The following is a 13424-nucleotide window of genomic DNA, read 5'->3' as shown; positions in this document are numbered from 1 at the left end:
AATTGTGCAAAAAGTACTGAAATATTGAACATTTGGACATGTCCATTTAAATGTTTAGAGAAGGTTCACCTGTAATAGTTGTAGTGCAATCTCACCAAACTCGTAAAATCCTTAACTTTGTGTAAGTATAGTAGTGTACTGGGAGGATTCAGGTTCTGACATACAATATTTCCCTCCCCCTCTACTGTACATGCATTAAGGGACGAAGCAATGCAGAGAGTCTGTCTTGAAATCATCCACAAAATTCTTCCTCGCCTGACTCCGCCTCAGCTTCAGGAGTTCCTCGGGGCTGTGACATCATTTGTCTCCCACCCTTCACCAGTGTGCCGAGAGAGAATGTATGACATTCTCATGTGGATCCAGGACAACTATAGGTATGCAATACAGCATCTACCGCCAATAAAGTTGTTCTTTTTTTTTTTTTTTTTTTTTTCGTATTTTTCCTTGACGTAAAGTTGATTTTAATGTATATTTGAGCCCAAAAATGGATTGACTTAGTTTTGGGTTGTTTTGACCACTTGGCTGCTACACTGTTGTCTCTAGTGATGAAGAGAGCATGACAGACAGCACCTCACTGGAAGTTTTGAATACAGCAAAAGAGACACTACTACAAGGATTGTCTGAAGAGAACCAAGGCCTTCAGTAAGTATTAACTAACGCAAATGCAATCTGTTTTTGTTCTGACATAATCCTCCCCGTCCACTATTCTTTCTTTCAGGCTGTATGTTCGTAATTTCTGGAGTCAGGAGAAGCGCCTTCCAACCGCAACTCTGGAGCGAATGTTGACAGTTCTTCATTCATTGTACACCTGTCAGATAGAGAGATGTTTCTTAAGCCTGGCAACCAATCTCTTGTTGGAAATGACTAGTCAGAGTCCTGACTTCAAACGAAACATTTTTGAGTATCCTCTGTCAGAATGCACTTTCCAGGTTTGTTTGTTTTCCTGATTTCAAGTGAAGACATTTGACTGTTATTGGAATGATCCTGGAAATTTTTTTCTTCCACCCAATAGGATTATTTGATTGATTCCAACTGGCGCTTTAGGAATACGGTGATGACTCCAATGTTTGTTGAAACACAAAGCTCTCAAGGCCCTGAGAGTGTGGCACTTACCCAATCAGGAGCCATGAAGGGGCAGCTTCGAGCCACTCAGGCCTCACTTCAGTTTACCCAAACACAAATACCCGGTATGCCTAATTAATCACAGATTCTCAATATTTATAATAATTACTATGTATATGTCTTCAGACTAGCCGGGTTAGTTTTGGGATAAATGTTCCTTTGTTGATTACTCGGACAGGTCGACACACAGCATACAACTGGCTTACTGGCAGCAGTGTGGACACATTTGCAGAGTATTCAGTGTCTGAATCTGTGTCCTCCTTGATGGTGTTTGAAAAGAAGGCAGCGAGGCAAAGTACGGCAAGGCGACCAGTGGGAGAAAGCTTTGGACAAGTTCGCCTCTCTGCTTCGACAGATGAGGTGGACAGTCATGCGAAAGGTCAGTCAGCTTTATCATTAGGTCTGAGGAATCAATGTTTTCAAAACCCTTTTTTTTCAAACGGTAACTTTGTATGACTCAGGATGGCAGAGAAAGAAGTTATCTATTGTGTTTCTTGTCAACAGAAAATGAAAAACGTAAAAAAATCCTTCAACTGAGACGCCGATTTCTCAAGGACCAGGAGGAAAGTCTGGTTTTTGCACAAAAAGAGGTCCAAAGACAAAAGCGACTGAAGGTACTAATGAACTCACACTCGAAATGTACAAATTTATCATATCTAATCTCCTATAACTGGTTCTTAAATGGGGTACGTGTATCCCTGGAGGTTTGTGAAGGCACTCCAGGGGTACGTGAGATTTTAAAATATATTTTAAAAGTACATGTAAATATTTCAGAAAACTATAAGTTCATAAAAAAAAGAAAATTATTTAGAAGGGTACTCAATTTTCAGTGTCCTAAAAACCCAGCATCTCCCCCATAGCAGAATGGCTCGACCCAACTTGTCATATGGCACCGAGAATCATGTCAATCACTTGAAATTTTTATTTAATATTCAGTTAATTATTTCTTTTTGAGAACGGAACTTTACTATGGTCTCAAAAGATGACTTTAAAAAGACTTTACTTTGATCATTTGTATTCACAAATCTTGATTTATAATGATAATAATTAGTATTATTTATTTCATATTATTTCCAAATAGTTCAAGAGACCACATAAATACAAATAGAGTTAATAAATCAGACAAGGATGGCACAGCACTCGGTTTAAAGGTTTTTTTTTGTTTTGTTTTTTTCGTTCCCCCAATCAGAAATGATTTGCACTGGTTAAGGGGATACTTGGCTTAAAGAAAAATATTTCACAGGGGTCACTGAAAATAAGTTGGGGAACCACTGGTCAATTATATGCACTCCCACTACCTCTTTGAATGAGTTTTTCTATGATTCATCGATCCTCAAATTCGTACATGGGGAAACAAAAGAAACACAATAACAAGCAATTAATAAGCAAAGTAATGTGATGATATCATCGTATCTAGGTCATTCTCACCACAACAAAATTGTACATTCTAAACATACAATTACTGAAAGTTACTCAGTGCTTCTTTGTCGTCTGCAGGAGCAAAAAGCTGATCAAAGGCTGCGAAAGGAAGCTCAGGTGACTCTGTATCGCAACTACAGAGTGGGAGACTTTCCAGACATCCAAATCCCATACAGTAACCTTATTGCCCCTCTTCAAGCAGTGGCGCAGGTTATTTTCCTTCCAGCAGACTGTTGCTTCTAAATACCAGATAGAGTGTCATAAATAATGATTTTCTTGCCTGCCTCTTAGAGAGATCCAATTCTGGCCAAACAACTGTTCAGTTCACTGTTTACCGGCATCCTTCAAGAAATGGAAACCCAGAAACCCAGGCAGCAAGCAGTTGAAATTAAAGAGGACCTTCGATGCACCATGAACAAATTCCTGGGCAAGAGTACGCTCTGCTTCCCACCGTTTATAGCATGTGTGCAGGTATGTCTCTTGAGCGGCTATCTCACCTTTTTTTTTTTTACACATACATAGGTTTGAGCTTTTACTTTCAGAGAAGTTAACATGCAAGTAGAGAGTGGCACTATGGCCATAAAAGAAAATCTGAGATTTCCCCCTCCTCAAAGTCATTAATTTGGGAACACTAACTACTTTTGTTAAAACGGCTTAATTAAATCAAAGAATCATCGTGACTGTAGTCTGAGGTCTCTCTTATCAGTGTGTTTTGTATTCTTTTTAGTAGTACTTTGTGACCTTTACTTTAAATTTAAACATAACTCTGCGCATCATTTTACCCCGTAAGGAAATGTGCTACCAGCATAAAGACCTGCTGCATATCGATCCAGCACTTATCAGCTCCACAAGCCTCGCAGGTCTTCAGCAGCCATCGGGCGTCCTGCTTTTGGAAGAATGTCTGCTGCACATTTCCGTCCAGGATGAACCGCCCACCAAAAGGTCACGTGGACGCAAAGAAATCCCCCCGGATACCAAAAAATGGGTCCACCTCGCAAGGTACCAAAAGTTGACTACCTGTCTTGAGCATTATATCACAATGACGACTGTATCGCGTGAAGTTTCTCTTGTCAATAACGTCCATTGATTGTGATTTGTTTTGGCCAAATGTCTCTTGAATTTTCTTTCATTTGTTCCATAGGCTTTACAGAGATTTGGAGGATTATGATGTTGTCCGTGGCATCTTTGCCGGTAAAGTAGGGACCATGCCGATCACCTGTGCTGCTCTTCAAGCCGAAGCCAGCACTGACTTTGCTGAAGCTGCTAAGCTCTACAATGAGGCATGTGATCCCTCGTGTTCAAATGATACATCAATGCAGATGAACTGATTTTTTTCTTTGTTTCCAACACTGCCAGGCTCTTAACACTAAACACTGGACTGATGGCAGCGAGCCCACCGAGTCTGAGAAGGACTTTTGGGAAATAGCTGCAATGGAGGCCTACAGCCAATTGACCGACTGGAAATCTCTTCAGTACTGTTCCACATTTTACGTCGATGAAAATACCCCTGCTAACCTTGAGAACATGTGGCTGGAACCTCTCTACCAGGTTAAGTAAAATGACTTTTTGCCATTTGGGATTTAAATTGACCCATTCTAAGTCTAATGCGAACTATAATCACTGAGTATAAATCATTTCCTTTATTTTAGGAAATGTATCTACCGCACATGATTCGAAGCATGCTCAAGCTGCTGCAGTTGGGTGAGAGAGACCAAAGTCTTCTCAGCTTCATGGACCAAGCCATGAAGGTGGAGGAGCGCAAAAAACTGCTGGAGAGCCGTTACAGCCAAGAGCTCAGCTTGCTCTACATACTGCAGGAGGATTATGACCGCGCTAAATACTACACCAACTCCGCCATGCAGATGTTTATGGAGGTATACTTTGAAGATGAAAGGTCATTTGGACACATTTTTATTGGGTTTTTACTCATGTCTGCACTTTTTAGAGTTACTCAAGTGTTGATACACTGCTGACGCAAAGCCGTCTAACAATACTGCAGTCAGTGCAGGCCTTGACGGAAATCCAGGACTTCTTGCAGTTTATCAAAGGAGAAGGTGAGGAGTTAACGGCGTACTCATTTGCTCCCAAAAACGTATAAATACGTTCTATTTTAAATGTATGTGTCCCAAAGACGTATTTATACTTAAAAAAAAAAATTTATGCTAGAGCTGCAAAGAAAGGTTGAAGAAATTGTAGTTATTACACAAACGGCCAGCAGGTTGTAGCAGAGCAAAAGAGATCAACCAGGGCCATGTTGAAAAAAAAAGCTCAATACTTACATTTCTAAATAGATTTGTGAATAATGATGAAAATTAGCTATGTTCTAATGCTAATTGCTGCAAAACAGAAACAGATACAAATCTTTTTTTTTTACTGATGAAAGAAGAGACTATAATGTTTCATTTGATAGGTTCCATGTTTTTATAGCAATAAAACAATATTCTGTAGGCCTTACAAAATCAGTCAAAATCCAGTAAAACAGCCGGGAGCAAAGGGGATTGCTTCTATGAAATGGCTGGGAGTAAATGAGTTAAAGATAAGCCTACACAGGAATAATTTGCAACTGATGAGACTGGAATTTTTCAACGTAATCCACAATATATTATGTAATTTGCAAATATAATCAACTATTTTCACCTCTATGATCTTTCCTTATAAAAGAAATCCAATAAATTAGATTTATTGTGGTGTTAATGAATAGTATTTAAGATAGACCCTTTTAAACTTACAGCCAGCTTTTATAAAACGCTGTAATCGCCTCTAGACAATTCTTCTTACAGTAAAGTCCTGATCTTTCAAGCCTGTTAACTTATTGTGATTCATGTATTAGTGTCTCTGACGTCCCTCAAGCGGCTCATCAATTCATGGACTGAACGATATCCTGATGCTAAAATGGATCCAGTGAACATCTGGGACGATATAATTACATCCCGGTGAGAAAAAAAAAAAAAGAGTCATTATTTCATAAAATCAGTTCAGAAACCTTCCATTTTTATATCTTCTTCACAGATGTTTCTTCCTGGACAAAATCAGGGAAAACCTTCAAAGCCATGCTGACCCTGATAGCATGGAAGTGGATGGCACTGATGACACGGCAGAGGACCTTAACACTTTAGTAAACAACTGCAAGTTCAACATGAAGTTGCACATGGCTGATAGCGCAAGGAAGCAGGTGACCAAACCAAAGCTGATGTTTGATGATGTAACATTGCGGCCTTCATTGTAACTGCATTTTTATTTTTGTTGTTGTTGCTTTCAGAATAACTTTTCTGTCGCCACCAAACTGATGAAGGAACTTCACAGAGATGCCAAAACAAACAGAAAATGGTTGCTGCGGTGGGTCCACAGTTTTAGCCGTTACAGCCATAAACGTAGCCAAGCTCAGGGACCTCTGGAGCAACTCAATATGATGCTCAAAGCTGTCCCACTTTTGGGTGAGTGAGGGCCATTAAGCCAAACACACAAATATAAAATGAAACATCATTCTGAAGTCAAACCACATTTACAATTGATGTGGTCCAGATTGAAAAAAAAAACAAACATATTTTCCTGCAGATGATATTCAGGTTGACTGCCAGAATGCCCCATCTGAAGTGTACAGAGACCAAAAGATCCTTCAAGGAACATCTTTCCAAATCATGGCCATGGCTGTACGCAAAAGTCCCTCAGTTCTGGAAACTATTGAAGCTGACAAAGCTGAAAGAGTTGTCAAATTTTCAGATAGTGCTTGGCCTATTAAAGATCTGAAGGTAGAGATGAAAATGACATTTTCTCTGCACTTTGATTTGTGTTATTTAATGATGTTTTCCCTGCAGGAAGTGGAAGTGGGACTACAATTGCGAGCGTTGATGTTGATGTGTGATGCCACCAAAAAGGCTGACGAAGAGCTGCAAACTTATAAATATGAATGCGTGGAAACCAGCAGCATTGTAGATACATACATGTGTTTAGCGGATTTCTGTGACAAACTGTTGCGTCAGGAGGATCAGGGTGACACAAGTGAGTTTGTGAATTTAGGCAATCGATGTGTTTAATAATGTTCCGAAATCAACATTTTGATCATGTATTTTTTTATTCAAGGCAATCAGTTCCCGGACCTTTTGACTTTGCCAGTCTATGTAGTGAAAAGCATGTTGAAAGCCCTGAAAATGAACTCTGAGGAGGCTCGTCTCAAGTTCCCTCGACTGCTACAGCTCATTGAGTTGTATCCTTCAGAGACGTTGGACCTCATGACAAATGAGGTTTGTGTCATCGGTCAACGTTCGGATTTTCAGTCATTTCAGTGTTTCTTTTGGTAGTTTCACTGGAAATGGTATTTTATGGGTTAAAATATTTTTTAGATATTGTTTTTTTTTGTTGTAGTAGTAGTAATATAACATTTTGTGTATTTATTTATTTATTTATTTATTTTTACAAACTTTTGCGCTTTACTTTAAAGAGGATTTTTAGAGTTTTTTTTTTTTTTATTCCTTGATGAATACAAATCCAGAACATTATATCAGGATACAGTATACAACACTGATCTACATTAAAATAAATAAAAGCATTAAAAAAGTAGCCAACAACATTCCCTTGGAGCGTTTCAGATGTAGAATCCAAATATCTTAATTTTTTTCTATATTGAAATTTGACATTCAAAAGGACAATATACTAATAATATAATATAATATCTGATTGTTATTTTGTAAAAACAAAGCTGAAATTTTTTTAATACGTCAGTAACCGTAATTTAAACCATGAATGCTTGCCCACTAAAATATGCTTTAAGCTACCTATTAAACCTCAGAAAGTCTCAGATGCATATAACAAATTGTACACTGAGTCTGGTTGAGGCCTACAACCAGTAGCGGATAAGCTTACTGTACCTTTAGCTCTTCCTTGTAAACGATAATCCACATATTGACTTCTAAACAGCATGATTTGTTTCTATGTAGATGGCATCGGTCCCCTGCTGGATGCTGATTGGTTGGATCAGTCAGATGGTGGCCCTTTTGGACAAGCCTCAAGCTGTGGCCGTGCAGTACTCCATCGAGCAGATAGCAGAATGTTACCCCCAAGCTCTGGTTTACGCTTTAATGATCAGTAGTGAAAATTATCACTTTGAGGACTCTGCTACTGGTTACCGCCAGCAGGAATTTGTCAACAGGTAATATAAATATCCATCTATATTCTATAGAACACTCTGACATTATGGGCACAGGTGAGCTGGAACTGATCCCAGCTGACTGTGGGTACTTAAACACTAACAACTATTCACACTCATTTGCATCAACAGGATGAAGAGCATACTGGATAAGGGAGAAGCTGTGAAGAAATTTGTGGATGCACTGCAACAGCTCACAAATCCTGAAATGATTTTTAGGGTAACAAGTGCCATTTTAGCCATGATTAACGTTGTGCTGCCCGCTTTGGACTTATTGTTGTTGTTTTTGGTCTCTGCAGGATTGGTGGGAAAATGTGAAAAACGAACTGCTAAAAACGGACTTCGACAAGAAGAAAATGGAGATCATGTACAATGAGATGTACTCTTCACTCGGGGATAGCAAAAAAGAGGGTCATGGGATGTTTCGCAAGAAATTTATCCAAGTTTGTTCATATTTTTTTGTACAGTACTTATTTTCTAATCTTGTAATGCATTTTAAGAACATTGTTTGTAATTATAATTGTGTATGTGGGTAAATGTGTTATTTTATAATCATTACAACACTAATAGGTAATTTGTAAGTTTGGGGCTTGCAAAGAGCAGAAATGTAAATTATAGAAAATGTTTAACCCCTTTAAGAAATGTGCCAAAAATGATGGTTTTTCATCCACAGAAATTTGCTAAAGATGTGGAGCGCTTGCTGGGAAGTAAAGGCAGCAAGGTATTTGAGAAGAGGAAAAACACAACATTTTTGCGTAGCGTGGACGACTTCACATCTTCCATGCGGGGCTTCCAGAAGGAACCTGGGAACCTGAAGGAGTACTCACCCTGGCTGAGTGCTTTTAAGGCAGACCTGTTCAGAAACCAGCTGGAGATCCCTGGTCAGTAGAATTCATCCAACAAAATAAATAAGTTATTTTTAAGATTTTTTTTGTGTGTCAGGTTATCCATTGGTCATTAATTCTTTTGGTCCTGAATATTCTTCTTCTAGGTCAATATGATGGCAGATCCAAACCATTGCCAGAGTATCATGCTAAAATAACTGGATTTGATGAGAGGGTAAGTATTACAACCCTAAAGGAGAATATTGGAGACTGAATAAATCTCTAAAATAGGGGTGTCAAAATTGAGTGCGTTAATTTAATGTTCCATTAACGCCACAAATTTTTTTTAATGTGCGATTAATGACCACCCCTTACTTGGAAAACCTGTACTGGGGGAATTCCAGTCACAACGCAGCAGACACGTCCACGTCAAAATTTAGCAGTAATAAATGTAATAATAATGCATATATTTGTGGAGACTGGGGTCAAGGTGTATTTTACAATTCTAAAATGTGCAGAATTTCACAGGTTACTTCATGTTAAAGATTAGATAGCTGTCAATAGGAAAAGAAAAATGCACTGAGCTGTCTCCGGCGTACAGATGCAATTATGCCATCTAGTGGCTGAAAAATGACCTCAACACAAGTCAATATCACACACTTTTTTTTTACAGTATCTATTTTTACTTTTAACTCAATTTTATGAATTATTATGAAATTACTATATCAATGACTAAAAGATGCAGCCATATTTCTATTAGTTTAACATTTTTTTTCCACTTTTATGTTAACAAGAGTATGAAAACTTAGAGGGGGAGGGGGATTATTGTAGATTTTATTGTACATTTAGAACAGATGGAATATTTGCGATTAATCGTGAGTTAACTATTGAAGTCATGCAATTAATTACCATTAAGAATTGTAATCGCCTGACACCTCTACTCTAAAACCTTTACAGGGAATATTTTTACATTCTGAAGTGTAAAACTAAAAGGTAACGACCAATCACGGCTCTGCTTGCAAACATCTCATGGCTTAACTAACTAAGCAAACAGGTGAAGCGTAATTGTGTGTAAGTGGCAAAATGGCCGAACCCTGAGCTGGATAATAACAGCTGGATTTTGCTACTTAACTCATAATCCACAAACACAGTGTTAATCAGAATAACATGTTTAGACTAGTGGGGATGCATAGAACATATTGCCAAGAACGTTTTTGGCTTGACTTTTGTGTGCTGCAGGTCAAGTTCATGTCCTCCATTCGCCGTCCCAAACGTCTGATCATCCGTGGCGACGACGAACGCGACCACCCTTTCCTGGTTAAGGGTGGAGAAGACCTCCGACAGGACCAGCGCATCGAGCAACTTTTTGCCGTCATGAATATTTTGCTGAGTCATGACGCCGCGTGCGCTCGCAGAGGCCTGCAGCTCCGCACATATCAAGTCATCCCCATTAACACCAGGTATTGTTGTATTTCACGTTTCAGTTTTTCATATGGATTATGTTAACAAGTGTGTGGTTGTAACAATACAGTACTACATATTTGAAGCCCATTTCTGAAATTGCAGATGACTGATTGGATAGTGATTGCATATGGTCATGCTTTCTCGTTTTTGTTTTAGCGCCTTTACCAGTCAAAACCAGGCTGTAAATAAAGGTTTTTCATTCATTTATTGCTAATGACATTGCATCTTATCTTTACAGAATAGGTCTAATTGAATGGCTGGAGAACACATGTACTTTGAAGGAGTTTCTGTCGGTCACTATGACGGAGGAGGAGTCCCTCAGGGCAGCCAGGTACATTTCAGCCATTGTATGTGCTTCTATTCTCTATAGATGCGATTCTATATTTTCACCCTGGGCTGTAGTGTATATATAGTGTGTTCCGGTTACATTACCCATTAAGTATACAAATACGAATCTGTAAGATAGGATTTTAAATATAAGCATTTAAGTAAGTCTGACAATCTGAATAATTAGTTCTACAAAATCCTAGACAATAGTATTGTTGTAGCAAATTAGCAAATAAGAGGATTCTATTCTGTCTACAATAACCTATAATCAACCTTACATAATTGTCATCAGCATCAGTAGTCCATTATCAAACAAGAAATCATATTTGGACCCCAAATTCCTTACTATGTGGTTAATTGAAAACCAATCAGTAAACAGAAATAATAATGAATAATGTAATATAATAACAATTAAAATAAATGAATAAATAAATACAAGTCAAAGTAAAAAATTGTGCTGTACGTAACATAATGTCTTTGAATGGAAATATCCATTTCTCAATTATTATTATTTTTTTACTATTAATAGTAGCTTTGTTGTTTATTATTTTTTTTTTTTTTTTGCAGTGTGCCGTTTAACCATTTCAACTTGATTTTATGCCACCTGTCACCAGATTTGGTTTGTTTGTGGTTGTTAGATTTTGTGTACCACATCTTTCTAAGGAACTATTTTGTTCTTTGTTGTGTAATCTATCTGTAAATGTGGTTATTTTCCAGGTGTCGTGAACTCTACAATAAGTGGCTGTCCACCTTTTCTACGAAAGCAGAGACATCTCTCATAAAAAACTACGCTCAAGCTTACATGTAAGTGACCCCATGCTGCTTGTTTATAAAGCACTGCAACGCCGTTTATCATTTGTATAATTTATCAAGGCATTGTCCCTCACCATTATTTTTTCGCAGGAAAGCAAAACGCACCGATGTCATCAATAACTTTTCCAAAGTGTTGCAACTAGTGCCTGCTGATCTCCTCAAGTAAGTTTCAGTTTCAGTTGTTAAAGAAAACAAATCAGATAGTCAAATATGTGTTGTCATTTTTGCGATTTCTAGGAGGGCTTTCCTAAAGATGTGCAACAGTCCCGAGGCCTTTCTTTCCCTGCGCTCCCACTTCATCAGCTCACATGCTCTACTGTGCGTCAGCCATTGGGTGCTGGGCATCGGCGACCGTCATCTCTCCAACTTCATGATCAACACGGAAACAGGAGGCATGATTGGCATCGACTTTGGTCATGCGTTTGGCTCAGCCACACAGGTAGAATGACAACATGAAGGATTCTTCAAAGTCTTGAATCCGCAAATCGTGTTGTATTTAATGACATTAAGTCAAATGGATGCATCTTTGATTTGTTTGCTAACTGGCGGCTCTTCCTCCCAGTTCCTTCCCGTCCCCGAGCTCATGCCTTTCCGGCTGACCAGGCAGTTTGTGAATTTGATGCAACCCTTGAAGGAGTCCGGTTTGATCCAGAGTGTCATGGCACACTCCCTCCGAGCATACAGGAATGAGCCGGACCTGCTTCTCAACACCATGGATGTGTTTGTCAAGGAACCATCGCTGGACTGGAAGGTATGCACCCGTTCTTAAAAGTCTGGCTTGTCCTATACTGTTTTTGTTTTTTAATCGTTACAATTCACAAATTTTGCCCTTACACAGAACTTTGAAATTAAGCAACTGAAGAAGGGAGGTACGTGGGCGGAAAGTGTGGATACCCAAAAAATCAACTGGTATCCTTTGCAGAAGGTGAATTTTGCGAGACAAAAACTGGAGGGCGCAAATCCTGCCACTATAACCAGGTATGATCACCGTATTAGACAAGCTAGAACAGATTAATGGCATTTCCATTCGTTTCAATGGGAAAAATTGATTAGCTTCCGATGTTTAAGATACCACTATAATTGGTGCCAATGAAGTATTGTTGAAGTGATACACAGCTGACAGATCTTTCAGCTAGCAGAAATTATGGTGAATCTTTTTGCGGCACGTGCATGTATGTAAAAAATTCACTTCCTGTAAATTGTTCCAAATTAATTAATCTACAAACCATTTATACTTCAGGTTAATGTTATATGGTGAGTTTAAAATGCATGTGTTGGAATCATGCTGTAGTTTGTTGTATTTTTTTTAATCAAACCATTTTTGGAGGAGGCGTCAATTACTACTGTTCACAACAGGGCTCTGTCCCCATCCCCCTTAAATTTCAAATGACTCAAAAGTTCAATCTGTTTATACACTTCAATTGCAGCCCTTGTCTTTTCCAGTAGTGTCCCTCCGATATGTGATCGGACGTTTTCTTGTTCACAGTGAGGAGCTCAAGCTGGGCTTCGAGGGCCTTACAGGCTTCCAGGGGATGCAGTCGGTCGCCCTGGGGACGCCGGAGCACAACGTCCGCGCCAGGGAACCGTCGGCGGGTCTGCCCGTGGAGAAGCAGGTGGAATGTTTGCTCGATCAAGCCACCGACTCAAACGTGCTTGGGAGAGTGTGGGAAGGCTGGGAGCCGTGGTTCTGATGACGCATGCTGCGTTTATTCGCAAACAGGTTTGGCGGGTGTGGTTTCTCAAACTGATTACAGAACTAAATGTGCCAGGGAGCATAATGGTGGATAAAGACAACAGACATTCAAAACGCATTTGACTTTGGTCATGTGAATCATTTAAAGTAGATTCACATGTGTGGCCAATTTATCAACTTTTAATTAAGTTGTGTGTAATCAATCGACCAACATTTAGCGAATTGCTAGCGAACCCACATCACAATGCCATGAATGCAATGCAAATCTAACCCCGCAGCTCTCCTTAAATATGTCCACTTGATCATGATTTTATTGTTGAAATGTATCATTACTAATTCCGGTCCAAGAATTGAATCATCAGTCTGACAAAACCACCACATTTTTCTCAGTCTTTTGTGTCCTTGTGTTCCTAGCATGTAGTTTGTCCAAGTGGAATTGCTTGGAAAGAAATAGACCGGTTTAAGGAAAGAGTTCAAGAAATGAAGTAATTCAGTGTCTTTTAAGAAAAATGTTTGCTTCAAATTGTTGCTATTTTTGATTACGAATAAATGTTAAGAACTGTTTGAAAATTTGGCTTTATTATTGTTACGTTAGGTTGTGATTTTGCAATGTCTTTAA

General features: G+C 38.9%; 1 protein-coding gene across 3 annotated transcripts in view; it reads left to right on the top strand.

The window, feature by feature from the left end:
• Positions 1–13375, top strand: part of prkdc (protein kinase, DNA-activated, catalytic subunit) — a 33313-nt gene extending 19938 nt beyond the window's left edge. For 2 of the 3 annotated variants that reach the window (XM_077554456.1, XM_077554457.1), the window contains exons 55-86: positions 201–374; positions 544–642; positions 719–929; positions 1013–1187; positions 1301–1501; positions 1627–1736; positions 2620–2751; positions 2833–3012; positions 3332–3540; positions 3683–3821; positions 3898–4089; positions 4191–4415; positions 4487–4595; positions 5372–5474; positions 5551–5713; positions 5801–5975; positions 6097–6290; positions 6357–6540; positions 6622–6782; positions 7476–7687; positions 7817–7904; positions 7984–8127; positions 8358–8565; positions 8676–8743; positions 9748–9968; positions 10211–10303; positions 11017–11103; positions 11203–11274; positions 11350–11551; positions 11675–11863; positions 11951–12090; positions 12599–13375. In XM_077554456.1, coding sequence (XP_077410582.1) covers positions 201–374; positions 544–642; positions 719–929; positions 1013–1187; positions 1301–1501; positions 1627–1736; positions 2620–2751; positions 2833–3012; positions 3332–3540; positions 3683–3821; positions 3898–4089; positions 4191–4415; positions 4487–4595; positions 5372–5474; positions 5551–5713; positions 5801–5975; positions 6097–6290; positions 6357–6540; positions 6622–6782; positions 7476–7687; positions 7817–7904; positions 7984–8127; positions 8358–8565; positions 8676–8743; positions 9748–9968; positions 10211–10303; positions 11017–11103; positions 11203–11274; positions 11350–11551; positions 11675–11863; positions 11951–12090; positions 12599–12803 — 5065 coding nt within the window. In that variant the 3' untranslated portion in view covers positions 12804–13375. Of the gene's footprint in view, positions 1–200; positions 375–543; positions 643–718; positions 930–1012; positions 1188–1300; positions 1502–1626; positions 1737–2619; positions 2752–2832; positions 3013–3331; positions 3541–3682; positions 3822–3897; positions 4090–4190; positions 4416–4486; positions 4596–5371; positions 5475–5550; positions 5714–5800; positions 5976–6096; positions 6291–6356; positions 6541–6621; positions 6783–7475; positions 7688–7816; positions 7905–7983; positions 8128–8357; positions 8566–8675; positions 8744–9747; positions 9969–10210; positions 10304–10866; positions 10919–11016; positions 11104–11202; positions 11275–11349; positions 11552–11674; positions 11864–11950; positions 12091–12598 lie in introns of those variants that run through there. The other variant, XR_013289700.1, reaches the window with a different exon arrangement.
• Positions 13376–13424: the final 49 nt, after the last annotated feature.

The sequence above is a fragment of the Vanacampus margaritifer genome, chromosome 20, assembly GCF_051991255.1.
Source record: "Vanacampus margaritifer isolate UIUO_Vmar chromosome 20, RoL_Vmar_1.0, whole genome shotgun sequence".
Classification (NCBI taxonomy): Eukaryota; Metazoa; Chordata; class Actinopteri; order Syngnathiformes; family Syngnathidae; genus Vanacampus; species Vanacampus margaritifer.
This window is presented reverse-complemented; position numbering and strand designations above follow the sequence as displayed.